General features: G+C 43.2%; 2 protein-coding genes across 2 annotated transcripts in view; one reads left to right on the top strand and one right to left on the bottom strand.

The window, feature by feature from the left end:
* Positions 1 to 1,616: 1,616 nt before the first annotated feature.
* Positions 1,617 to 13,360, top strand: reep5 (receptor accessory protein 5). The gene is made up of 5 exons (XM_031878711.1): positions 1,617 to 1,808; positions 2,039 to 2,132; positions 5,805 to 5,943; positions 11,624 to 11,792; positions 13,089 to 13,360. Exons 1-5 carry the CDS (start codon positions 1,691 to 1,693, stop codon positions 13,136 to 13,138), a joined length of 570 nt encoding a protein of 189 aa, XP_031734571.1. The 5' UTR covers positions 1,617 to 1,690; the 3' UTR covers positions 13,139 to 13,360.
* A 7,890-nt stretch (positions 13,361 to 21,250) lies between these two features.
* chd1 (chromodomain helicase DNA binding protein 1) overlaps positions 21,251 to 26,581 on the bottom strand; it is a 42,950-nt gene continuing 37,619 nt past the window's right edge. Inside the window, exons 29-36 of the mRNA XM_031878710.1 lie at positions 26,318 to 26,461; positions 25,946 to 26,227; positions 25,655 to 25,786; positions 25,226 to 25,404; positions 24,285 to 24,384; positions 24,134 to 24,185; positions 23,797 to 24,046; positions 21,251 to 23,126 (exon numbers count right to left, since the gene is read on the bottom strand). Coding sequence (XP_031734570.1) covers positions 22,844 to 23,126; positions 23,797 to 24,046; positions 24,134 to 24,185; positions 24,285 to 24,384; positions 25,226 to 25,404; positions 25,655 to 25,786; positions 25,946 to 26,227; positions 26,318 to 26,461 — 1,422 coding nt within the window. The 3' untranslated portion in view covers positions 21,251 to 22,843. The remainder of the gene's footprint in view (positions 23,127 to 23,796; positions 24,047 to 24,133; positions 24,186 to 24,284; positions 24,385 to 25,225; positions 25,405 to 25,654; positions 25,787 to 25,945; positions 26,228 to 26,317; positions 26,462 to 26,581) is intronic.

Here is a 26,581-nt window from a genome sequence, read left to right on the forward strand (position 1 = left end):
CCCTGACTTTAAACTCTCAGGAGTTATTCCTCTAAGGTACTCAGTCTGTTCTCCAGAAGCTCTAATGAAAGAAGAAGAAACATTCCTTTATTAGTCCCACAGTGGGGAAATTATTCTCTGCATTCCCGAACCTGACCAGGTTGTCTAAGCCTAATAACCCACGAGTCAAAGGATTTGATGGGTAGAGTGTTTCAAGAGTACAGTGTGGGAGTATGCAATGCCTGTGAGACTGAAGTCAGGGGAAAACACCCTCTGTTTCTCTATAAATAATGAGCACCAGTCTAAGGCTAGCCAGTTACTATAGCTGTATGAGTCCACGTTTACTTCCACGTACCTTCACAGTAAATACTCACACAACCATTTTCATGCATGTAAAAATGACTAGATCAACAACTGAACACGCACCTGTAGTGGTTATTAGTGTGAACAGTAATGAGCTACCACGTTTCAGCAAATATTCAATACCTTGAGTTGTCAACTGCGGGTTGGGTTTGCTCACCAGACCAGATCTCATATGTGAACAAAAAGGTCTACTGTGTAGGATTTGTGCCGGCTCTACGTATAAAGAGGACCCACTCCTCTTCATGGCCGTCATTTGTTATCTGAATGAGGTTAATTATTTGGAGCTTCCGCACTGCAAATCGAGGCATCTACCGATGACGTTGTGTGGAACAGACGTCTTTAAAAATATACACCATCGTGTACAACAACACAGAGGCTCCGTAGCATACTACGGAGCCTCTGTGTTGTTGTACATCCAAGACGGCAAACATACTCCTTTTAATCTTGACAAAGGCAGCCTATACCAGATCCACTCCTTCCATTCTCACAATGAACTTCAACTTAATTTCAAATTTAACCGTCCTAAGCTTTTCTTAGAAGCAGTGTTGTAAAGCGTCTGGGGAGTAACTCGGGGTTCAGTACATATGTACATGTACAGTGTCTATACATAGTGTAAATATTTAACAGAGGGAACTAAAATTCACTCAGAGCATTTTTCTGAAAGTAAAATCATCAAAACAGCTTACAGTAGTTTAGGCAAGAATTGACCTCAGACAGAAGTTGGTCTGGGTCAATCTATTAAAACAAATCTATTAAAACCTTTTATTGACAACAAATTACTCTTACAAATTACTCAAATCTTGTCACAAATTTCCATCGCTGCCGGTATGAATAGTTCAGATATGAATTATTCGCAGGTGAGTATTTTCGTGCCGTTTATTCGTTATGCCTCAGGTGTGTAAAGGTCTTTGGTCTGGAACCTCTCAGTTCATTTTTGATATCTAACTGGTGCTATCAACAGCTGATCAACATTTTGACGCAACGCTGAGCGAACAGTGAGCAGCTTCTCCCAGTCTAGACGGCCAGTCTCAGCACATTAGAGCTGAGACTGGGGGAAAAGCGGCTTGTGAATAAAACACAAGGTCTGATGTCTATAATGGTTATTCCTTATGTAATGTAAGCCATTTATCCGGTCCAATTGCCAGATGTGGGACAAGCAAAACGATTTAAAGATATGTTTTAATTGACCAAAATGTAGAGAATGAAATAGACCTCGTGCTTTTATTTTGAAGCTCACGGTCGGAGGCCGTATCGTACATCCTGTCTATCTGACTCAGAGATCGGCGATGTGTTCGGGTTGCGAAGTTGTCGCAGTTTGATCAGCACCTCTGAAGAAGGAAGTGCAGCCATGGCGCAGGGGCTCAAGGAACGCTTCGGCAAGTTCCTCCATGAGAAGAACCTCATGACGGACAGTCTCGCAAAGATCGAGGCGAAGACCGGAGTGAGCAGGACGTACATAGCTGTCGGTGAGTGTGGACAGGGCGGGGATGGGAACAGAGAACACAAGGAGATCATCGCATAGGAAGCGATAGGAGGGAGTTAGCGCGTGGCAGACCGCTTCATTCTGCCTCGTCATGTAGGAAAGGAGAGGCTGTAGTAATAACCCTTTATTGTATTCAGCAGTGACGTATCCTATGTCGCTGCTATGTATCGTGTGTTTGTGGACTAACATCTGGTGTGTGTGTGTTTTTTGCAGCTGTCATCGGTGTCATCGCAGTGTACTTGGTCGTTGGTTACGGAGCCTCCCTACTGTGTAACCTCATCGGCTTCCTTTATCCAGCCTACATATCGTGAGTGAATTATTCTTAGAGCGCTTCTAAGGAGGGGCCTGCATAGCAACCCCACCCAACACACACACGCGCGCACAAAAACACAAACAACACCGATGGAAAATAATATAATAATAGAATTTAATACATTTAATTTAAGAGTTTAAATTATTATGAATATTATTTTAATTTGTATTAGTGTTATTATTGGATTTTCATCTAAGTGTATGATGTAGGGTACTAGAACCTTGAGTAGTCTTTTACTAATAATTTCTTTTGGCCCATTATGTCAGTATAATACACTTTGTTCTCTTATTAATAACTACTTACCAGTTTAGCTCCTTAACAACAATTGCGGTTCATATTTGTGCCAACCATTTTTCAAGTCAATGCTGTAAAGTTTTTTGACTTTTGGAGTCTTTGTTCCAACGCTTGCAGCTACCTGTTATCAGGGATATTTCATCAGACTTGACCAAGCTCCTGCAGAGCCACAGTACACATCTGTTTCCACAGGCTCAGTACTTCTGCTATTAAGCTGATCCTCATCTATACAAGCAGGGGATAATGATAATGACAATATCCTTTGGTTAGTAGTGGGCTGGAGAGAACAGCTTTTATAGCTGTTACATAATTTTGTTCTTTGATCTCTGCTGAGGAAACTGAAGTCTGTCACTGAGTAGAGCAGATATCACAGCCTGGAAGACACTGACATTTAGATAACATAAGAACAAAATCAAAATAAGTAAGCTGTGTCAAATGAAAGTAAACTGCTAGTGTTTGACTGTCTGAAATCGAGCCAGCTTTAGGTTTGGCTTTCTAGCTCAAACTGACACTCTATTCAAACAGTCTTATGATCGGACTGTTTGAAGCCTACATGAAGGTGCTAACGTTTCTGTTCAAACCGCTCGGTGCTGTTGAAGGTAGTGTTATACTGAGAGGTGTTTCTACTGTTTAATCTACCATCTATATAAATGGGCCAATAGTTTAGTGGCAGGAAACTTGTTATGAAGGTTGATACTAACTGGTTCCTGTTTTTAGTTTTTTCCTGCAGTCCTGCTGAATAATTTATCACATGTCCTACAGCCTTCATAAAATATTTGGCGTAATCAATAACAAGTGGTACATTTATGCTTGTTTTTTGAATGCACACGGAACTGGAAGTAGTTACATAAGCCACTTAATACCCTTAGACACGGTGTCGTAAACACATTTTCTTATTCTCAGCTGATGAAGCAAGTGTCTGTCCTTAGACTTCTGTCAGCCACTGGAGGTAAATGTTGGCTGATGGATCCCAGGGGTGAACTGAAATTTGACGGATGAACTTCTGTCAATCTGTGATGAGGTTCATGATATCTGCAGCCGAGATAGCTGGCAGAGGGCCGGCTTTGTTACCTCCAGCTCTGCACGTACGGCCGCAACCACATAGCTGTGAAACTAGAGGCCTTAGTATTGGTTCACTGTTCACATGTTCAACATCAACATCGGCTACATAACCATTTGAGCCCAGACAGCCCAACATTTCCTCCCGGTGTGTTGTGGACTGTTGAAGCTGCTGTAGTGAAACAGCAGGGTATGCATGTGACTGAAACACAGAGGAGCTTTTATACTGCGACCAACAGGCCTCAGGGAGAATAAATTCATCATAAAGACTTCTATTGGAAACAAACTTCAAGAAAAAACAAATAACTGCTCTTTTTTTTTTTCTCCAATGCTGTTGCACACACCCTTTAATACGTCTGTGTGTTTGACATCCGGGAAGATTAACCAAAACGAACAGGAACAAGAGAACAGGAAACCACCATGTGTCTCTGTAATCCGACGCTATAACGCACAGAATCTCTGTCTGTCTGTGTGTGTGTGTCCTTCCAGCCCAGTATCAGTGCAGTTCCTGAAATAGTCACGAAATGCAATCGCTCAGGATGAAAATAATATAAATGGAAAGTCAATAAGGAGCCTTATTCGTGGTGGACACACATTAAATGCATCCACATGACTAAGCAACAGTCAGAGCAAGTGACGTACTTTATAATATCCACGGTGGACGGTTCCAACAAACATGACTTTCATCCAGAAGACCAGTGTTCAACACCACGTTGTGGTTTTCCAAAATGTCCGTGACAGTATTCCTAAATGTAATATTGTGGTTTTGTTACCTAAACCTAACTAATAATGGTTTTGTTACCTAAACCTGACTGTATGTAGTTATTTTAGGCCAACCATGATGTTTTTCCTTAACCTAACTAGATGGTTTTGTTGTCTTAACCTAACTTTCAGTTTTAACACCAAGGGACACGAAGGAAACCGGACAGTTTGTGTCCCTATACACGAAACCAATAGATTGCATTTTGTAACTATTAAACGAACTGCCGTGTGTTGGTCCTTATTAATTCACTTTGAATAAACAAGCAGACAGCCTGCAGACAGACTGTGGCAGCTGGAGTGGAGCTTCAGGGCTCTGCGGATGAGTCGAGCAGTTCAGCGAGAATGCTGCAAGCAGCATTTCCGGGGGACAAAGCAAAACGGCCTGCTCCAAACGGCCGTGCCACAAACAGGCACTGCATTAGTATTGAATGTAAGAGGGAGTGAAGAGAGGCTGGAAGCTGCTTTAGTTGTGCAGAGGATCTGTTTGACCACAGCAGTGACCGTAGTGAGTTGTAAAGGAGGGTAGGGTCAATCAGCAGCTGTTATGAAAGTATGGAGAATGGACAGGCAGTTAACTAGAGCCAAAAGCTCACTTTATCTGGTACTCAAACCAGTAAGACAGAAGGTAAAATTAAGCTACGGTACAATTAGAGCCAGTAGAGAACATATGGACAGGCATCAATGAACATTTTTATTGTATTCAAGATGGTGATAAGGATATGGTAACAATGTGTTAGAACATCACGGGACAAATCATCTGTGATAACACATAATAAACTTTTGTGGAATTGTATAACACTACAGTATTTTAACTCTGTAGGAGACTTCAAACCAGCACACGATTTACATGCAGTGTCCGAGCAGCAGTTTTACAGTTTTGATAGTTGCTCTATTTCCACCATCAGGAAATTATTCCCACATCTTTTACTTTACTGGAACATTCACCAAAAGTTGGTGCATTTGAATCCATATTATCTGTCAAAAGAAAGAAAGAAAGGCTACTGAAAAAATATGTGCTTGTCCTTGCCACAGATGAATGAATTTAATTTCAATTTAATTTGTATAGCCCAATATCACAAATCATAAATTTGCCTCAGAGGGCTTTAAAATCTGTACAACATCATCTGTCCTTGGACCGTCGAAAAAAGGACAAACTCAGAAGAGATTGTGTTTTGGTTCCCTTCTCTCTACAGCCTCCTTTAGACACTTTTATCCATGACTAGCTCTCACTGACCAGAACCATCGCTTTAGAGGTGACAGATCAGCAAACACTCAGGCGGTCATGTTGGAAGGCCCTGACAGACTACTTTGTCATTCAGGTAGGTTTGATGACTTGTCTTTAGAGGGCAGGCGACTCAATTCAGTCTCATTTTGCAGATGTTGGATTTCCTGTAACAAACCTGTTAAAGTAGTCAGGGTATATGGAAGGAAAAGGACTACGATGTAAGGTAAGGCTTTAAAGAGAGAACAAAAAAGGAAGGATGGAAGAGATGGATTGACTAATGTTAACTTAACTTAATCTTTTCTCTTACATGTTGGTCCTCTCTCCAGGATTAAGGCCATTGAAAGTGCCACCAAGGACGATGATACTAAGTGGCTGACCTACTGGGTGGTGTATGGACTCTTCAGTGTGGCTGAGTTTTTTGCTGATATCTTCCTTTCCTGGTTCCCATTCTACTATATCGGAAAGGTAATCCAGCCGGGGTCTGTTGTGCTTCTTTGTTTTTGAATCAATGTTTTGTGCTGGAAAATTCATTCATTCTTAAAACTAAGAATAAGTTGATTTAAGTGTGCAGCTTTCCCCTCCTGACTTTGATATCTTACCAGTGAGCCAGCACCTCACTAGAGTAAAGTCCTGTTCTCTCTTGATTTATTACCTCAGTAAACATGTATGGTCTCAATCTCCAGTTTCAAGTCTTCTTCACTTCAAAAGTATGGTCCCATTTGGAGAAAATGTGTTTAAGATAAGATAAACCATGGTGTGCTTTAGGGCGTGGCTACCTTGTCCTTGACAGGTCACAACCACAGAGTTTTCCGTGTTTTCTGTCTTAGAACTTAGAACCCTTTCACAGTCTGTTTTCACTTCATTAAAGTTAATTATAATATTTTGGTCGCCTAAAATGTCTTGTTCAGCGTTCGGTTGTACTCAGCTCTATCCTCTGGTGTCACTTCTGGTTCCAAAAACCAAGATGGTGACGGTGAAAATGGCGATCTCTAGGCTTCAAAACATCAGTCCACAAACCAATGGGTGACATCACGGTGACTCGATCCACTTCTGATATACAGTCTATGGCTGAGGGAGTCAAACAGTGGACTCTGTCCACATTGAGCACCGCTGTTCACTAGAATGGGTGTGTTACATCATACAAACATCCGGTTTTCAGAATAAGATGCCAACAAGTATGAATTATATTCACATTAAGTATAAAACATGCTACCTGCATCTCGTGAACCAAATGTTATTGCACTTTTGTTCATATAGCAGTACATTTAAAATAAAAGTGCGCAATACACTACTTTTGAAATTCATTATTGAACTTTGCCATAACAATGCGATTAATCGCAAAAAATCCATGCGATTAAATGCGATTAAATATATTAATCGCGATTAAATATATTAATCGCGACTAAATATATTAATCGCGACTAAATATATTAATCGCGACTAAATATATTAATCGTTGCCCAGCACTAATATTTACCCATAGTGTTAACACTCAAAGTGTTTAAGTGTTTGTCTGAACATTTAATTCTCCTGTAAATGTTTGTCCTGTAATATTATGGGTGTTCTGGGTCCCTGGTTCTCACGCCCTGTCCTCGGTGTCATGCCTTGGTTCGTCCAGGTGCTCTCCACATTGTTTTTATGTTCATGCGGCTCATGAGGTTGGCTGCATAGATGCTGGCACTGCGCCAGCCATTATGAATGGCCCAGATAACCTGATATGGAGAGGGCAGAAAATAGTAGCAGCAGCTTTTAGAAGTGCCTGTGTACATGAAAAGGCACGGTACGCCAAAGAGTACAACGTAGAAGTGCTGGTACTGCATGACAAGTGAGTACCAGCTCACTTTTACCACTGATTCTAGTCCACCACATCTGAAAGGGAAACATTCACTACATTTATTTGACAATATTAGTTACTAGAAGATACAAATCAGCTAATAAACTATGATGTATTATTAAGTAGTATATCACTTAATTATTAAGTATGTAAAGTAATAAATGAGCTCCACCTTTACAAGCTAAAGTGATGAAGTCGTAATGCATGAATAACTGGGCCTACTGCGGTGGGTAGAGTGGTGGTCCTTAAACCAGAACACAGGTCTAACCCTGCTTCCCTCTGTCTGCATGTCTTAGTGCACTGAACCCAAAGTTACTCCCTACACGCTAAATGCTAAGGATTAATGTTTGTGCCTCTATGTACATGACCACTGAAATACAGTTTTAAGCTTCAATATAATAAAATACATTCATTGAAATTGGCCATTCTGAATAATGAGTGTACTTTCACTTTTGGTACTTGAAGTATATTTTGCTGATACTTTTGTACTTTTACCAATAATATTTTGAATGCAGGACTTGTACTTTTAACAGATTATTTTTACACTGTGCTCTACTTAACAATTTAATCATAAACCCATTGGTAGTATAAATATGAATGGTGGTAACACGGCACAAAAAGTCCTGCTTTACATACTTTCCTACTGCAGTACATAACCAGTTTACTGTCACATTACTGCAGTAAATATCCAGTTTACTGTCACATTACTGCAGTACATATCCAGTTTACTGTCACATTACTGCAGTGCATATCCAGTTTACTGTCACATTACTGCAGTGCATAACCAGTTTACTGTCACATTACTGCAGTGCATAACCAGTTTACTGTCACATTACTGCAGTGCATATCCAGTTTACTGTCACATTACTGCAGTACATAACCAGTTTACTGTCACATTACTGCAGTACATATCCAGTTTACTGTCACATTACTGCAGTACATAACCAGTTTACTGTCACATTACTGCACTCACCCAAACAGCTGCATGCTGAATCTATCTGTTCCTTTCAAGCTCTGCTAGCTTAAAACGCATACTTAACTTGAACTCTTTACACTTAACTTGAACTCTTTACCCTCTCTTGACATGTTTCAAAATATTTCAAAATATATTTTTGGAGAACAATGTTGTTGGCTTATTTTATCCTCTGATAGTTTTGTGTGTGTGGTTGTGTTTTGACATGTTTGTCATTGAGATGTTTTACTGGTACATCTGTTCTGATACCAGCGGTTTGAAGCAGATAGACATGTTGGTGAATAGTCTACTCATCTGTGTAAAGGTGTAACAGCAGCAGTCACACAGTGTATGTGTACTTATGTGTACTTATACATACATTGTAGTAGCATGACAGAGCTATAAATAATTACCGTTGCACCATCAATTAAATAAAAAATATTTTGTTATGCAATGAATCACCATGTTGTGTAGTTTCATGACGGCAGCTCGGTACAGAATTAGTTCTGGCAGACCGGGCGGCAGGTCGGGCGGGAGGCCTGGGCATGTCGATCGCCGGCAGCATAGACTAGCTCTAGGGACGTGGAACATCACCTCGCTAGCGGGGAAAGAGCCGGAGCTGGTGCAGGAGGTGGAGCGATACCAGCTAGATATAGTTGGACTCACCTCCACACACAGCGTTGGCTCTGGAAGCAAGTCCTGGAGAGGGGTTGGACTTTGTCCTTTTCCGGAGTTGCCCAGGGTGAGAGTCGCCGGGCGGGAGTGGGGATACTCACGAGCCCCCGGCTGTGTTGGAGTTCTCCCCGGAGAATGAGAGGGTCGCCTCCATGCGCCTACGGGTTGCGGGGAGCAAGGCTCTGACTGTGGTTTGTGCTTATGCACCAAACAGCAGTTCGGATAATCCGGCCTTCTTGGAGTCGGTGGGAGGGGTCCTGGAAAGGGCGCCGCCTACCGACTCCATAGTTCTCCTGTGGGACTTCAACGCTCACGTGGGCAATGACGGAGAAACATGGCGGGGGGTGATTGGGAGGAACGGCTTGCTTGATCTGAACCCGAATGGTGATTCGTTATTGGACTTCTGTGCTTGCCACGGTTTGGCCATAACGAACACTATGTTCGAACATAAGGTGGCTCATAAGTGTACCTGGTACCAGAACACCTTAGGCCGGAGATCAATGATCGACTTTGTAATCGTATCATTTGATTTGCGGCCATATGTCTTGGACACTCGGGTGAAGAGAGGAGCAGAGCTGTCAACTGATGACCACCTGGTGGTGAGTTGGATCCGATGGCAGGGGAACCGGTTGGAAAGACCCGGCAAGCCCAAACGTGTAGTGAGGGTGAACTGGGAACGTCTGGCGGAGGACCCTGTCGGGGAGGTCTTTAACTCCCAGCTCCGGAAGAACTTCTCACACATCCCGAGGGAGGTTGGGGACACGGAATCCGAATGGACCATGTTCAAAGCCTCTATTGTGGACGCGGCCGCTAGGAGCTGTGGCCGGAAGGTCATCGGTGCCTGTCGTGGCGGCAACCCGAGATCCCGGTGGTGGACACCGGAGGTGAGGGAAGCCGTCAAGCTGAAGGAGACCTTCAAGGCCTGGTTGGCCCAGGGGTCTCCTGAAGCAGCTGAGGGGTACCGGCAGGCCAGAAGGGCTGCAGCTACAGTGGTCGCGAATGCTAAAACTCGGACATGGGAGGAGTTCAGGGAGGCCATGGAGAAGGACTTTCGGTTGGCCTCAAGGAGGTTCTGGCAAACCATCCGATGGCTCAGGAAGAGAAAGCAGGGCTTACCCCAGGCTGTTCTCAGCGGGGGGGGGGGGGACTGCTAACCCAGACGGGCGACATCGTCGGGCGGTGGAAAGAGCACTTTGAGGAACTCCTAAACCCGACCAACATGTGGCAGCGCCTGAGGACCTAGGGGGAGGCTCACCCATATCCCTGGCAGAGGTCGCTGAGGTAGTTAAAAAGCTCCTTGGTGGCAAGGCGCCTGGGGTGGATGAGATCCGCACTGAGATGCTGAAAGCGCTGGACATAGTTGGGCTGTCCTGGCTGACACGCCTCTTCAATGTCGCATGGGGGTCGGGATCAGTGCCCATGGAATGGCAGACCGGAGTGGTGGTTCCCATCTTCAAAAAGGGGGACCGGAGAGTGTGCTCGAATTACCGGGGTATCGCACTACTCAGCCTCCCGGGGAAGGCTTATGCCAGGGTGCTGGAAAGTAGGCTCCGACCGCTTGTCGAACCTCAGATTCAAGAGGAGCAGTGCGGATTCCGTCCCGGCCGTGGAACAGTGGACCAGCTCTTTACCCTCGCAAGACTACTGGAGGGGTTCTGGGAGTTTGCCCAACCAGTCTACATGTGCTTTGTGGACTTGGAGAAGGCTTTCGACTGGGTCCCTCGGGGGTTCTTGTGGGGGGTGCTGCGGGAGTATGGGGTGCCGGACCCGTTACAACGGGCGATCCGGTCTCTGTACGACTGCAGTAGGAGCTGTGTCCACATTCTCGGTAATAAGTCAGACACGTTCCCGGTGGGTGTTGGCCTCCGCCAGGGCTGCCCTTTGTCACCGGTCCTGTTCGTGACTTTCATGGACAGGGTATCTAGGCGCAGCTTCGGGGCGGAGAACGTCAGGTTCGGGGGTCTCGGGATTGCCTCTCTGCTGTTTGCAGATGATGTGGTCCTGTTAGCCTCTTCGGATCATGACCTCCAGTATTCACTGGGGCGGTTTGCAGCCGAGTGTGAAGCGGCGGGGATGAGAGTTAGCACTTCCAAATCTGAGGCCATGGTTCTCTGCCGGAAACCGGTGGATTGCTCCCTCCAGGTGGGGACGGAGTGCCTACCTCAAGCGAAGGAGTTTAAGTATCTCGAGGTCTTGTTCACGAGTGAGGGTAAGATGGAGTGGGAGATCGACAGGTGGATTGGTGCGGCTGCAGCAGTAAAGCAGGCGCTGCACCAGACCGTCTTGGTGAAGAGGGAGCTGAGCCGGAAGGCAAAGCTCTCAATTTACCACTCGGTCTACGTTCCTACCCTCACCTATGGTCACGAACTCTGGGTCATGACCGAAAGGACAAGGTCGCGGCTACAAGCGGCCGAAATGAGCTTCCTCCGTAGGGTGGCCGGGCTCAGCCTTAGAGATAGGGTAAGGAGCTCGGTCATCAGGAGGGAGCTTGGAGTCGAGCCGCTACTCCTTCGCGTCGAAAGGAGTCAGCTGAGGTGGTTTGGGCATCTAATTAGGATTAGGATTCTTTTACTGAGTTTGTCTTTTTACGATTTGAGGGACAGATGATCAGACTGATTTGTGATCATATATTTTACAGCCTATAATGTAACTGGCATGTATGTTCTCTCTTCCTTTCCCCCCAGTGTGCCTTCTTGGTGTGGTGCATGGCTCCGACTTCCTCCAATGGATCAATCCAGATTTATAACCGCATCATTCGACCATTTTTCCTCAAGAATGAAACCAGGATTGATGATGCGGTGAAGACGCTCCAGGATAAGGCGTCAGAAGCTGCTGATAAGATCAAAGATGAGGGTGAGTGTGTTGTTTACTGTAAATAGAGTCGACCCATACTGGAATGATTGGGTTTTTTAGTAAAAGGGAACAAATAAATATAGAAAAAGAGAGGAAATATAACTTTTACCTTTTTTTTTTGCCTCCGATACTAATTGCAGATCATTGATGATCCATATTTTCAGATGCAGATCTCTTTGTTGTTTGATTATAGCACCTGGTCTACAAGGATCCAGACTATTTATTATTTACCACGTCTAAAAAATCATTTAACCGCTCTGAAGGCAGTAAACCATCAACAATTTTAAATGTTATCCTTTTACTTTGTTATAGCCATCTATCGTGTTTTTTTTCTTCATAAAAAATACACAATTCAAATGATAAGGAAATAAAAGATTGTATTTTCATTGATTAAATCAAATCATGTCATTAGTAGTTTTAATGATGTATTATAATCTGCTTAGAGAGCTAGTGTTAACAGCTCATAGTTCAGCTCTAATATCTATTTATGTTGTGAAAACATCTCCTTCAAACATCTGGATTTATTCAAGTTTCTCACTAACACTACAGTTTACGAGATTACATGTGAACACATCATGATAACGTCATAATTTACCTTTGACTGAACAGAGCCTGAACGCATCATAATGTAACTGAACGGAACCTTCGTTCTCCTGTTCATTTAAACACTGATTGGTTGTTTCCAATGTAACATTATCAGAGACTATAGAAGCATAAATGATGTCCTGATCTCATAATTTACTGAATATTGTTGGATAACGAGGTCAGTAAAACCTTATTTCACACTGTGATGGTTAACTGTGTAATTAAATATTAAGGATTTAGCATGTAAATAACAATTATTGACCTAGACTGCAGACAGAATGAGACCTTTATTTTAAATAGTTTTGTATTCTTTTCTAATTACATCTGTTTTATACATAATTCTTGTAAAATATGTTTTATTAAGAAGCATCCCTGTTTTCTGATATGCTGCTGGTATAATTTTCTGTAAAACACACTTCCTCCAAAGGCTTTTCTTATTCACTATTCATTAGTGAATAAGAAAAGCCTTTGGAGGAAGTGGCCTATACTTTGCCTTTATTGCATTTATTCATTTGATTTAGAGTTTAGCTTATTTCAAAGAAACTCAACATTTCCAGCACCGATATTTCACATGAACAGCAAATGGAAAATGTCATTCACTCCCTTTATTGGTGGGCTTTTAATGTGAAACATCCGCAGGAAGTGTAACTTTTCAGTATATTTCTAGATAAGGAACCAGAGATGTGACGTTTGTGTGTAATTTGTCCACAGCCAAGAGAGCCACAGCCAACATCATGTTTGAGGAGAAGAAGAGCTCTTAAGGAGGCGTCTTTCTGGAGCTCACTCGGTAAAGAGGAAATGTTGCCTTCAAAATGTTTGTCTTAAAGAGAATCTGTTAAGTATGTAATCTTTATCCAACCTGTAGTAGCTGTTACTCGTGTCACATGCATAAAAGGCGTTTTCACAGGTCAGTATCTTACTTCAGATGACTGTACGCTGGCCCTGATGACCTTTATGAACCAAATAAAAACAACCCTCCTTAAGTGGTCTCCTGAGTGCTTCATCTGACAACTTCAAAAACAAAGGCAAAATATATAATAATAGTGTGAAAGACTCTTTTAAGTAGATGGACTCTTTGATTCACAGACATTCTGAAGTCTTCATATTTTTTTTTAATTTCTTTTTTTCAGTTGCTGTTACACTGAACAAAACATCGTTAATGACAAAACTACAAATGGACATAAAAGTGAAAATAAAATAAAATAAAAGGGTCACCATTCACTCTTGACAAACATTGATCTACTCTTTTCAGGTCACCTGAGAACACTACTCATCTTTTCCCTTGTAAACAGTCCATTTTCTCGAGCATTGATCATGGATCCCTGCTTTGATCCTTAGAAAAATAGTCAATTTTTCCATAGTATATTTCCTCCACAATGTCCAGCCACTGTCCTGGACTTGGAGGGTCACTTTTCAACCAGCTCCTTGTGATGGCCTTTTTACTTGCAAGTATCTGAATTTTAAAGAGGTAGAAGTCCTTTTTTTAAATTATGTCGCCAAGGATCAATCCCAGGTACACAATCCGGGGGTCTCTGGGAATCTTGTAGCATAGAATCTCCTCCAGAGTCTGAATAACCCTGTCCCAGAATGCTTATATTTTTATACATGTCCAGAAAATGTGTGAGTGGTTAGCATTCATCTGCCCACACAGTCTTCATTTAATACAGAAACGGTACGTTTGTTTACAGATCCCTCCAAGTGGAGCACTTCACACGTTTGAAGTTGGGTTTGACTGTAAACACTTTCAATTAAAAGCCATGCTTGAAGATTATTTCTAGACTTTATAATCATTTATCACACATTTCAGAGAACATGTAAAGCATGAGGACAAAAGATAAACCTGCAGGCTTCAGAAGGAGACGGTACATACTGTAAGTCACTCCATCACTGAAGCACTGTATCATCTCAGGTGACTCCTGCATTATTATTATTATTATTACCCATGAGCATGCCTTGTTGACGGGTCCCTCTACCAAATCTACTTTCATCAGCATAATTGTGCAAATATTTGTATTGAATTTTCAATATTAACCCAGGGTGTGTAGACAGTACAAACACATGCATGTATGTGTTATATGGAGATCTATACATAGACCTCCATACAAAGTATATATTCTTTTTATATATATATACACACACACGTACACCAAAACTGCTGAGCAAACCTTTCTGTTTATATCTGTGTTCTAAGTTTCCTGTTTTATAAGTTACTTTCTTCATATATTTGAGTTTTCCAGCTCACTACATCTTTTGATCTTTTTTCCTGTCAGTGCTGTCTTAAGTAAGGATGTTTATTTTGAGTGTAAAATCAATACACTCTCAATACACTTTACACAAAATAAAGAAGGCATTCTCAATGTGCTGTATCTGAAAATACCCTGCTTTATTATAAGAGGTCACATGGGCCCCACTGGTTACATGCCATTAACAATGTGTAAGAGTTCAATTTATACACTTGAGAGTTCTGGCTGTAGTGACTTCCTTGAGTCTCGTCATCTAAGGTTGCTAGGCAACTAGCAGGGACAAATACTGATCCTCTCATCTCACTCTTGTTCATAAAGTGATTAATCATATTTACAAAACATCCAACTATTCCTTTAATGATGGCTTGGTTACAGCAATTACTGCATTGCAATATAGCAGATAGTGATTGTGGTGGCGGGGCGTGGTCGGGCTCAGCTGCAGAGGGGACAGAGTGGGGGTGTGGTTCAGGGAATGGTGCAGCGAAGAGGCTTAATTAGGCGCAGCTGAAAGCCATATTAAATTGTCTCTCTCTGATATAAAAACACTAGTAGTGACAGACGCGCGAGAATCGGGGCAAGAGACACAGACTGGCAGTGTGACGGAGAAGACGGCAGACCTCACCAAACCCACGCGCACGGCCCAGTCCAGTCTGACACCGTAAACCCAATAAAGAACGTGTACTGACTTTAACAAACATCCATTTTATATATTAAAGCCACTGGGGGGCGAACGGGAGAACTTGTTCGGACGCGTGTTCCACAAACATTTCACTGTCCAATGTGCTGTCTTTCTTTCGATCCTTGATCCATTTATTCAAATGCATATTGACACCATAACAGAATACCACAGGTTACTTGATGGGATGATATAAGACCTTGAAACTCCAAGCTTTCATGCTGGCTGACATGCTGGCTGACACACCGGTTGACACGCCACCTTGACAAGGTCAAAAACTGTTAGCTTCCCGCCCACACACACCTGATTCTTATTACCAGGCACTTACATATATGCACTTTAGGTTAATGTGCCACCCACTGTTCAATGTCAGAACTGCATGTGTACCCACCCCATGTTTCCCTCAAAGACATAAGAAAACAACACTGTAATATTCTGTTTCTACTGACATTTAAGTATCATTAATTTTACTTAGACACTTAAATGTCAGTAGAAACACTCAGTACATAAAACTGTCTGTCTGTCTGACTCACTCAGTACATAAAACTGTCTGTCATCTTCTACTCTGTTAGTTTTTCTCTTCCGTTTCTTGGATGGACAGGGCAGAGGATCGTCTTCAGGAACTTTACCGTGTTCGATTGGACTAGTTTCAGTTTCCTTGTTGAAGTCGGTGCTGTCGGTGTTGCTTTCAGCAGACTCATCCCACCATCTCCTTTTTTTTGCTGCTCCTCTCCTCTTCTACTCTGTTAGTCTTTCTCTTCCGTTTCTTGGATGGACCAGCCACTTCTTCATTATTGTTATCAAGATTGCGATTGTAAGTGTTGGTATCTACATTGTCGTTGTTGATGCCGTCATTGTTGCCAATGTTGACAATATTATCCATGTTGTCATTATTGACATCTTGGTTGTCATCCTCCTGGTCTTCATTGTTGTCCTCGATTTCATCGTTGTTCAGGTTTTCATCGATGTCACCGTTCCTATTTGCATCTTCGGCCATAAGCGAGAACTGGTCTACAATCCTTAGGGGGAGGATTCCATGATTGATAAATTCCCAAAAGCCCGAGAATCCAACATAATGTCGATCTCCTGCTGCAGTAGGAGGAAAGATGAATTCGGGGTCTGTAAGGTCAAGAATTTGAAATCCGTCTCCTATTCCGTCCATTTTAACTACTGGTCTGTAATTTAAGCCACAAATATTAGCTACAGTTTGTCTCCTAACAAAAATATGGGCTTTGAGTGTCATGGTTGTAATATCTTGGATACTTCTGGTTCATGTAACCGTCACGTTGTGATGATGTCACCGATGTGCGCCAGTGAGTGTAAAATACGATACGAACAAAGATGGACGCCCACCGCGCCCTATGAGACAAACTGGTATCATTCGTTATACTTAGACACTTAAATGTCAGTAGAAATAGAATATTACATGGTGTCAGAATAGATTTGGTTCTCACTTCGACCTGACGACGGAAGATGGAGAACACAGGCGTTCCCACGCCACGGATGGATTGGGATTCATCTAACCTGCCCGACGCATTGAGAAAGTTTCGCCAGCATGTGGAGCTAATGTTCTCCGGCCGCTAAGCGCTAAAGAGGAGGAACAAAAGTGCAGCTATCTACTCCTGTGGATCTGTGAAAAAGGCAGAGATGGATATAATACATGGACCCTCACGGCAGATGAGAGAAAGGTACTCCAAACATACTATGCGAAGTTTGAAGCATATGTAACGCCCAAAGCTAACCCCATTTTCGCGCGATATAAATTTCACGAAAAGATACAGAAGGATTGTGAAAATTTCGACCAGTTTGTGACTGAGCTAAAGCTGCTAGTAAAAGACTGCAACTACCCTAACGGTGATGAGATGATTAGAGACAGGATCGTTTTCGGTGCAAACTCTCCAAGAGTCCGGGAAAAACTACTCCGTCACGGTCCAGATCTAACGCTCGAGAAAGCGATTGACATTGCACGCTCACAGGAGCTATCACAACAGCAGCTAAAGACTATGGGTTGCCCAGCCGCTAATGCAGCTAGCCAGTCTGTTCATGCAGTTAGCAGAAGGCCGTTCAGTTCCGAACAAAGATACCACAGACGCAAAATAACTGTCGGCAAAGAGTGTGGAGCATGCGAGAACACGGTCGCACGGAGGAATGCCACGCAAAAGGACGTCAGTGTAACAAATGCAAAAAGCCCAACCACTTTGCTAATATGTGTAGGACAAAAACACTATCAGCCATCAAAATACAAGCCCAAGAAAGTCCATGCTGTTTCAGAAAGCACGGAACAAGCACCAGTGGATCTGTATATTGACACTATTATAAAAAAGCACGAAAATACAACAAGGGAACAGGCATTCGCAGAGGTGGAAATAGGAAAGGCGAAGCACAAGCTAAAGCTCAAGATAGATACACAGATGCCCAGGCCAATGTGATACCAGTGAATATATTTCACAAAATATTAGGAAGTATTGCATTAGGTCCGTCAGACAGCAACATCTCAGGATATGGTGGACAGAGACTTGAGGTAAAAGGAGCTTGCAAGTTAGCATGCAGATACAGGCAGAAAACAGCCATGTTAGATTTTGACATAGTGTATGCAGAAAATGCTCCTCCTGTTTTGGGCCTACGTGCATGTTTAGACCTAAACTTGGTCAAGCTAGTGCACATGGTTGACGCACGGCCAAAAACACACACCAGCATCACAGAAGAGTTTGCTGACGTATTTAAAGGCATTGGACTCTTCCCTGGAGAATGCACCTTTCGCCTTAAACCCTCAGCAATACCGGTGGTGTGCCCACCTCGCGTATCCCATATGCCCTGCGCAACCGACTCAAAGATGAGCTTGACGAAATGGAAAAAAATGGATATAATCCAAAAGGTAACAGAGCCGACTGAGTGGGCGAATGCACTAGTGGCAGTGGAAAAGCCGAAAACAGGAAAGCTTAGGGTGTGTTTAGATCCCCGCCCCCTAAACAAAGCTATCCAGAGACCCCACTATCCACTTCCCACTCTAGATGATGTCACACCAAGACTAGCCGGAGCACAGTACTTCAGTGTACTGGACGCTAGATCTGGATACTGGACAATAAAACTCAGCCATGAATCATCCATGCTGACCATGTTCAACACCATCTACGGCAGATATCGGTTCAAAAGGCTCCCTTTCGGAATCATTACTGCACAGGATGAGTTTCAGAGGAGAGTTGATGAGGCCTACGAGGGGCTTCAGGGCGTAGATGACATTTTGGTGTGTGGCCGCACCAAAGAGGAGCACGATGCCAACCTGCGCGCCATGCTGGAGAGAACCAGGGAGAGGAATGAAGCTAAACAAAGACAAAAGCATCATCTCTGAGGTGAGCTATTTTGGACATAGACTGACACGAGAAGGCATCAAGCCCGACCATAACAAGGTCAAGGCAACTAAAGAAATGGCTCCCCCACGCAGCAAAGCAGAGCTGGAGACCATACTGGGAATGGTCACCTACCTCTCCAAGTTTGCACCCAGACTTTCAGAGAAAATTGCCCCGCTCAGACAACTGCTGAAAGAGAACAGTGAATTCACGTGGGACTCAAATCAAGACGTTGCATTCCAGCAAATGAAAGACCTGCTAATACAGGAGCCCGGCCCAGTGCTCACATACTTCGACCACACCAAAGATGTGAAACTACAAGTCGATGCATCAAAATGCGGCTTAGGAGCAGTCTTGCTCCAGGGAGAGAAACCAGTCGCATACGCAACCGGTCGCATATGCAACCAAGACACTAAATGAGGCTGAAGAAAATTACGCTCAAATCGCAGTGCTCTTTGGATGCAGACGCTTTCATCAATATCTGTACAGACGACAGGTGATCGTCGAGTCAGACCACAAACCGCTGGAGTCAATCATGCGGAAACCCTTGGCAGCCGCACCGCCACGCCTACAACGTGGCGTGTAGGCGTGTCTCAATGTTGAGACAAGTTATCCAAACAGGATGGCCTGAGTCGAACAAAAGGTGTCCGCCTGCTGTCGCTGAGTATTGGAATCATCGGGACAAGAACTGCTCAAAGATGAAAAAATCATTGTGCCACACTCACTCAGAGCTGAAATGCTTTCACGCATACACACACTGTACACTTAGGGATGGAAAAGTGTAAGCAGCGAGCAAGAGACGTACTGTTCTGGCCCGGGATGTGCAAACAGATAGAGGCACTAGTAGGATCTTGCCGCATCTGCCTGGAGCGACGCAGCTCCAATACAAAGGAACCGATGCTCTTGCATCCTACCCCGGAACGACCTTGGCAAACGATAGCCACATACTTGTTCACCTGGCACAGACTATATAGTTGTCGTTGACTATTATAGCAGGTACTTTGAGGTAGAAAAAATCATCAACCTCACACAACTGTCATCCAAAAGCTGAAATCCATGTTCGCCAGATTTGGAATACCCCAGACAGTAATCAGTGACAATGGACCCTGTTACAGTTCACAAGAGTTCAGAGGTTTTGCTCATGCATGGGACTTTTTGAGCATATCACGAGCAGCCCGCTGTACCCGCAGAGTAACGGTTTGGCTGAAAGGACTGTTCAGACTGTCAAAGCCCTCATGGACAAAGCACATGCACAGCGGACAGACCCGTACCTCAGTTTACTGGAATACAGGAACACACCAGTTGATGGACTGAAGTCGCTAGCGCAGCTGCTAATGAGCAGGCGTCTGTGCTCAATCCTACCAATCACAGAAAAACAACTGCAACCTGAACTTGTCTGTCGCAGCGCAGTTCACAGCAGAAGGCAACTGTGCCAACAGAGACAAAAACAATACTACGACAGGAATGCTAGGACACTACCGGCACTACCGGAAGGAGCTATGGTCCGTTTCCAGCTTCCCACAGGGACACGGGAACCCGCAACAGTAGTCGAGCCAGCAGGTACCCAGAGGTCCTACAACATTCGCACTGATGGAGGTCACATTCTCAGGCGTAACCGGCGTCACCTCCTGCAGACGTGTGAAAGTGGCACAAGCCAGGTACTTCCACCAAACAACCACCAGGTGGAGCCTGAGGACACTTAGTCTCAAACAGTACAGCAGGACTCTGCAGGTCATACAGGTCCCAAACAGCCACCAGATCAGGCCGCATAGTGAAGCCTAGAGACATATTAGACTTGTGATCCCAACAGGAAAAGAACTGAAGGATATGTTCATGAAAATAAAGTGTTTAAGTTTGAAACAGTTGAAATGCTGTTGAGACATGAACTGTTGATGAGAAAATTGTTTTCATATTTCCTTCAGTAACAGTGTTCTTGCAGATTTGGCATACGTAGCTGCCTATATGCAGTTTTTCTAAAATGTTTAAATGCATTATGTTTACTATTTCATTTGGTAGCTATAGCCATGTTTTGTTTCAAAAGAAGGGGGATGTAGTATCTTGGATACTTCCGGTTCAGGTAACCGTCATGTTGTGATGACGTCGGCTACGAATAAAGATTGACGCCCACCGCGCCCTATGAGACAAACTGGTATCATTCGTTTTACTTAAGACACTTAAATGTCAGTAGAAACAGAATATTACAAATGCCACATTATGGCTCCAACAGAACGTTTGAGAACGCTATTTGACCATGTGCTGGTGTCATTGTGCTCCCAGGACCCACAGGGGTCGCAAGAGTTTGTTAGTGACGTAATTAGAAACATCTGTTTTTGTTGTTTGCTTTAAATGTCATGTTTTCTGATAAGTTCAGTTGATTTGACATGCTCATGTCTCAAACGTAAAATGAATTTGCTTCCTAAGTATAATGATTTATTATATTTAATGGTATGTAGAGGTATAAATCCATTACCTGGGGGCCAGGTCCTAGTGTATATTTAAAGTGCATTGTTGTAATTGAGATGATTGCTCAAATAGCTACTTCTTTTGAAATCCAAATATTATTGATCTGTTGGTGCTGCTCAGGAAAGGAAGTCCCGCTTTGACTACATTCACAAGGTTCAAAGGAAGACATGTCAGTACACTGCTGCTCTGGTCAGAGGGAGGACAGTCACAACATGCCTACCACCAAATAACTACCACCAGCATTCTGCAGAGAGGACATAAAGCTATCCTGTTTCATTCAAGCAAACATCACGACACATCGCCAGTCAAAATCTAGCTGTTATTTGTAGTGATTGTCAGCTCGGCCTTCACTTGTTCAGTGGAACAAAATCAACTTCCCATGTGTTCATTCGGGCAGAAGCAAGCAGTCGACACCGTGTTTAAGAGAGTTGGTACGAGTGAGTACAGTGATTGATTTTAATGGCTTCATAAACAACTATATAAAACAGTTCATAAAAACTCATGCACTTTCAGTGTAAAGTCATTTTGAAATATAGAGGAAATTTATGTACAACAGTGTGAACCGTAACAGTGACTTCATTCAGTTGGGTGGTTCACCACAAATATACTTGGCTGCATAGAAACATTGACATTATTGCCTACGTAGAAAAGAAAACTGAAAGGTCAAGAAAAAAAAAAAAGTGTAAAAAGTGGAGCTTAAGATCCAACAGGTGCTTCTAGTGAAAGACAACTGTCTTTTTTCAGACTGATTTCAAAAGTCAGTTCCTTCCAACTTACTGATTTGGACACACTGAGGCAAAAGAGCTAAGCACTACAGGATAAAACTGAGAATCATTAAAGAACTTTCCCTTTACCAAAAGTAATATTCTGAAAGCATTGTCATGAAATAACTATTATACAGGAACTCACTCATAGAACGACAAAAAAGCCTGAGTTGATGGGGAAAAGTCATAATAAATCCAAAAAGCCTGAGGAAAAAGACCACTGATTTACTATTTTACAAAAATGTACAACAGTGTAGCTTGAGGAAAAAAACATGATACACCTTGCTCTCCAAAAAAACTAAAACAATCCAGGTGATTTTATTTTTTTTACAGCTAGGATATGTTATTAAATAATTCACGCCTTGTGGAAAATAGAAAACCTGCTGAGGAAAATGAGAAATGCTGTAAATGAGGTACTTCAGGTGGTGAGCCTGAGCCCGGGCTGGATTCAACCAGACACCTTTACATCAACTTGTAATGCGATTCACGTGACACCAACTTCTCATCGCGACACCACTTAAATAAGGTAGATAATTACATTAGGCATGATAGAGAGACAGTCACACATAGAGAACAGTCATTTACAGGATCCAGTGTCATTGGTTGGTGGGAATATGAGGCAGCACTCAGGGTCAATTCAGTTTCCAGAGTTAAAAAAAAAAGTTTATAAAAATAACAGAAAACTGCTGCTTGCTGTTGAACACAGCAATGACGCTTTAAACTCTTTAATACAAAAATATGCTTTAATTTTTTTTCCATTGTTATTTTCTTCTGCCTGGTTTGAGCCGCTCCCTGGCGTTCGTCTCCCGGGTTAGCGAGATGAGCTGCAGCTGAAGCGAGGAGAGGACCGCCGTGCTGAAGTGACTGGAACACAGCGCTTCAGACAGCTTCTGGTCCGAGTCCACAGTCCCTGTAAGGCATCTGCTGTGTTGATGAGTCTATGGCTGCTACTGGCAGACCCGGGCAGCTCCTGTTATGTCTTGCGGCTGCTCCAGATCTGCTCCGGTGTGCTCTTGTGGTCCGACGAGTAGTCGAAAGGCGAGCGGTGTCCCATGGGCGAGCGGGAGTCGTAGGGCGAGCGCTGGTCCCGGGGGGAACGGGGCCCGCTGGCCGAGGCCCGCTGCTCCGCCTGCCAGTCTGAGTGGTAGCGGTAGGAGGAGCGGTGCTCCGAGTGGGAATGGTCCTTCACGTCCAGCCGGTGGTCTCTGCTGGGGCGGAACTCCTCCAGCTTCCTGTGCTTACTGTCATTGTAGTATCTGCACACACACACACAAAGCATCGGCATGACTCAGCAGCAAAGAGGACAAACAAAAAAACAAGAATTGCACTAGGGCTGGACAATAAGACCTAAATCTATATGAAGACAAATTAATTCATACTTTGGTGCCCTTGTTGACTCATTTAATTACCATGTGACCATTAAAGATGCTAGCTGATTGGTTGAGTGAACTTCTGATGAAATATAATTGTTTTTGTAGCTTGTCGTACTTCAAAGACTTTACCTGCAAATTGTGATATGAATAATTTAAGCGATGTAGGCGATTCATAATGTATGATCAATTTCATTGACTCCTGTTTCATGATTAGAGAGAGACAAAGAGAGAGAGAGACAGACCGACAGACAATCTCGTTTGACCATCACTGTGGTCAGTTTCCTGCTCGCTCGCTCATTGAGCGGGAGGAATTTTGAATGCCGTTTACAAACTGCACCTGATAATGTGTCTTCATGATACCTTCAATCAGCAAGTGGGGACAAGACATGGGGACTTTAGACTTCCTGACAAACAGATTGACCTCCTCCACTCTAGTGTTGAACACTGTGATCAGCCCCCTCCTTTTATCTTGTATATTTTGTATATTTATCTTAACAGGCTGGAATTCAGAGGGTAGAAATGCAACAAATTCAAAGTGTATTTTGTCCCTCACCTGTCCTGTCTGTCTCTGTCCCTGCTGTCTGGTCTGTAGTGGTCTCGGTGGTCTTTGCCGTTGCTGAAGGATGAGTACGGTCTTTTCCTGGATTCCCCTGCTGTGGCCTTCCTGTGGGACTCCGAGCTGTGTCTCTCCTTACTGCTGCTGCTGCTCTCGTGGTATCGACCTGAAGGCGGATGCCTGTCGGAGCTGTAGCTGTCCCTGCTGCTATCGTCCTGGTGCGAGTTGTCCTTCAGCCTTTCAATATCTGAGGACCAAAACCACAAATCATCAGTACACAGTGTCAACTTACTCTTTATATCATCCATGTACAGCAGAGGGAAACTGAATGTACCTGCATGCTTAAAGCCGTGGGTGGTTATACTTCTAGTGTTCTGCTCCATTGCCTGAAGAAAGAATCGTCGTCATGATGAATTTCTATACATGTCATTAAAGGATGTCACACTGTAATCCAAAGTAAGAATGACTACAGGGCCTTCACATACCTGGGCGTTCTCTTGTCGTTTCTTGATTGCGTGCTTATACAGTTTATGTAGTTTCCTGGCATCAAACTCAGTGAATTTGGAAACAAATATCCACAGGTTTCTGTGAAAGACAAACACCATCCACTTAACATATGGAACATATGAACCACGGTGCAAGTCTTGTAACCCATTCAAGTCTACAAGACTAGAGGTGCAACAGATCATAATTGATGATACTCTTTGTTTGATTATAACAAGGATCCGACTCAGTTAGTCATCTAGTGTTTTTGTCTTTATAAAAACAATTCAAACGATAAGGAAATAAATATTGTATTTTTATTGATTAGAACAAATCTTGTCATTACTATTTTAATGATGTATTATAATCTGCCTTGAGGTAGTGTAAACGGATCATAATTCATCTCCAATATCTATTTATGTTGTTGTGAAAACATCTTCAAACAACTGGATTTATTCAAGTTTATCACCAACACTACATTTTACATGATTACATGTGAACACATCATGATAACGTCATAATTTACCTTCACCTAATATTCATTTTCACTGAACAGAGCCTGAAAGCATCACAATGTATGAATGTATGAATGGAACCTCGGTCTGCTGGCTGTTAGCGGTGCTGCCCCCTTCCTGTCAATTTAAACCTTCTTACACAGTCTATGATTTAAACACTGATAGTATTACATTGTGAATGGCGATTAGAAAAACATAAATGATGTCCTGAACTCATATTTTACTGACTTTTGGTGGATAAAGATGGTCAGTAAAGCTGTAATGGATAACGTTAACTGTAATAAATCCGCGGTTCACATGTGTGCTGAACCGAGAGAAGGGATCCGTATGGATCACGGATTGACAATAGTCTGTTACACCACTAACATTGACCCATGTTAAATCTCCATTGACGGTCAGCGTAACTCTGTGTGTGTGTGTTTACTAACTTTCTCCACTGTTTGATCTGGTCAGGATTGGAATACTCCTTCAGACACTCAGTGATGTGGTCTCCGATCTTGATGAGGCACTGTCTTGTATGTTCGAGCTGCTCGCGCTCCGACAGCCCTTTCTCCGGTCTGTCCAGCTGCTTCAGGGCCGCTTTCACCGGCCGCATCCTCTCTTTACACTGCAATGTTCATGCAACATGTTGAGCATCGCTCATATTTCTATCATGCTGCTATTCCATTCGTCAAAACATACAACACTTACATACATGCAATATGTATTGGTAATGGTTTTAACAGTATTTCCAGTAACAGTCTCGCTGCGTGCCCGCTGAGTCTCACTGCGTGCCACTGAATCTCACTGAGTCTCACGCTGTATATGCCATAAACTGAACGTTGAACAAAAAAGATTTGGCAATCAGTGAAACATACCACACTGAAGGTCCTCTGGTCCAGTTCCTCAGACTCCTCAGATACTGGCACAGTCTCCCCACTTGCTGTAATATGAACTGGCACATCAGAGGCTTTCTTTGTTCGTTCTCGTACCTCAGTCTTTACTTCGATCTGATGAAAAGGATTAAGCATGAATTTCAAACCAATCCATCGTCTTTTGTCCTTAACTTATTTACCCTGGCAGACTTCAGCATAATTATGAATTACTTTAATGAATCTATGGTTCATAGTCGTAGAGGATACGTATCACATATGGAATTATTATTTCACCTTTTCCATGCTCTCCTCCTGTTTATGTACCGCTTCCAGAGGCTTTGTTTCTTTTTTCTCTTTTGGCTCCTTTGTCTCTTTAATGTCCCAACTTTCCTCCTTCTCTTTTTTGATCTCTTTTTCTATGACCTCCCTCTCCCCGGATGAAGAAACCTCCTGTTCAGGCTCCTCATCTTCATCGTCGTCGTCGTCGTCGTCGTCGTCCTCCTCCTCCTTCACCACCACCACCACCACCCTGTCTACTCGGCTCCGTCTGCCCGGCGCCTTCACTGGTGCCACCTCCTGAAAGGGTCGAACCGCGTTACATATCAACTCCAAAGTGAAAACAGGAATAATTCATTAGTTAGCAGTGTGAGTGGTATAAAAATTGACCTTTTCCTCCTCAATTTCCTCCTCATCATCCGACCTCTTGTCCGATGGGGGATCTGAGGACGTGCTCTTCATCACTTCGTCTGTCTTAGCAGGCTTTAGATTCTTGCTCTTTTTACTTCTTGGTTTCCTCTTCCGTGAATTAGCCTACATACATACAAAGAGGCATGGTAGATTCTGGTAGACATACACTTTAATCTATCCATATTCAATTTGAAAAGGGAAAAAAGCATCCTAGATTGTGATGCAGAGGATATTTCACATGTA

The sequence above is a fragment of the Anarrhichthys ocellatus genome, unplaced genomic scaffold (genome assembly GCF_004355925.1).
Source record: "Anarrhichthys ocellatus isolate YVR2014 unplaced genomic scaffold, GSC_Weel_1.0 scaffold195, whole genome shotgun sequence".
NCBI lineage: Eukaryota > Metazoa > Chordata > Actinopteri > Perciformes > Anarhichadidae > Anarrhichthys > Anarrhichthys ocellatus.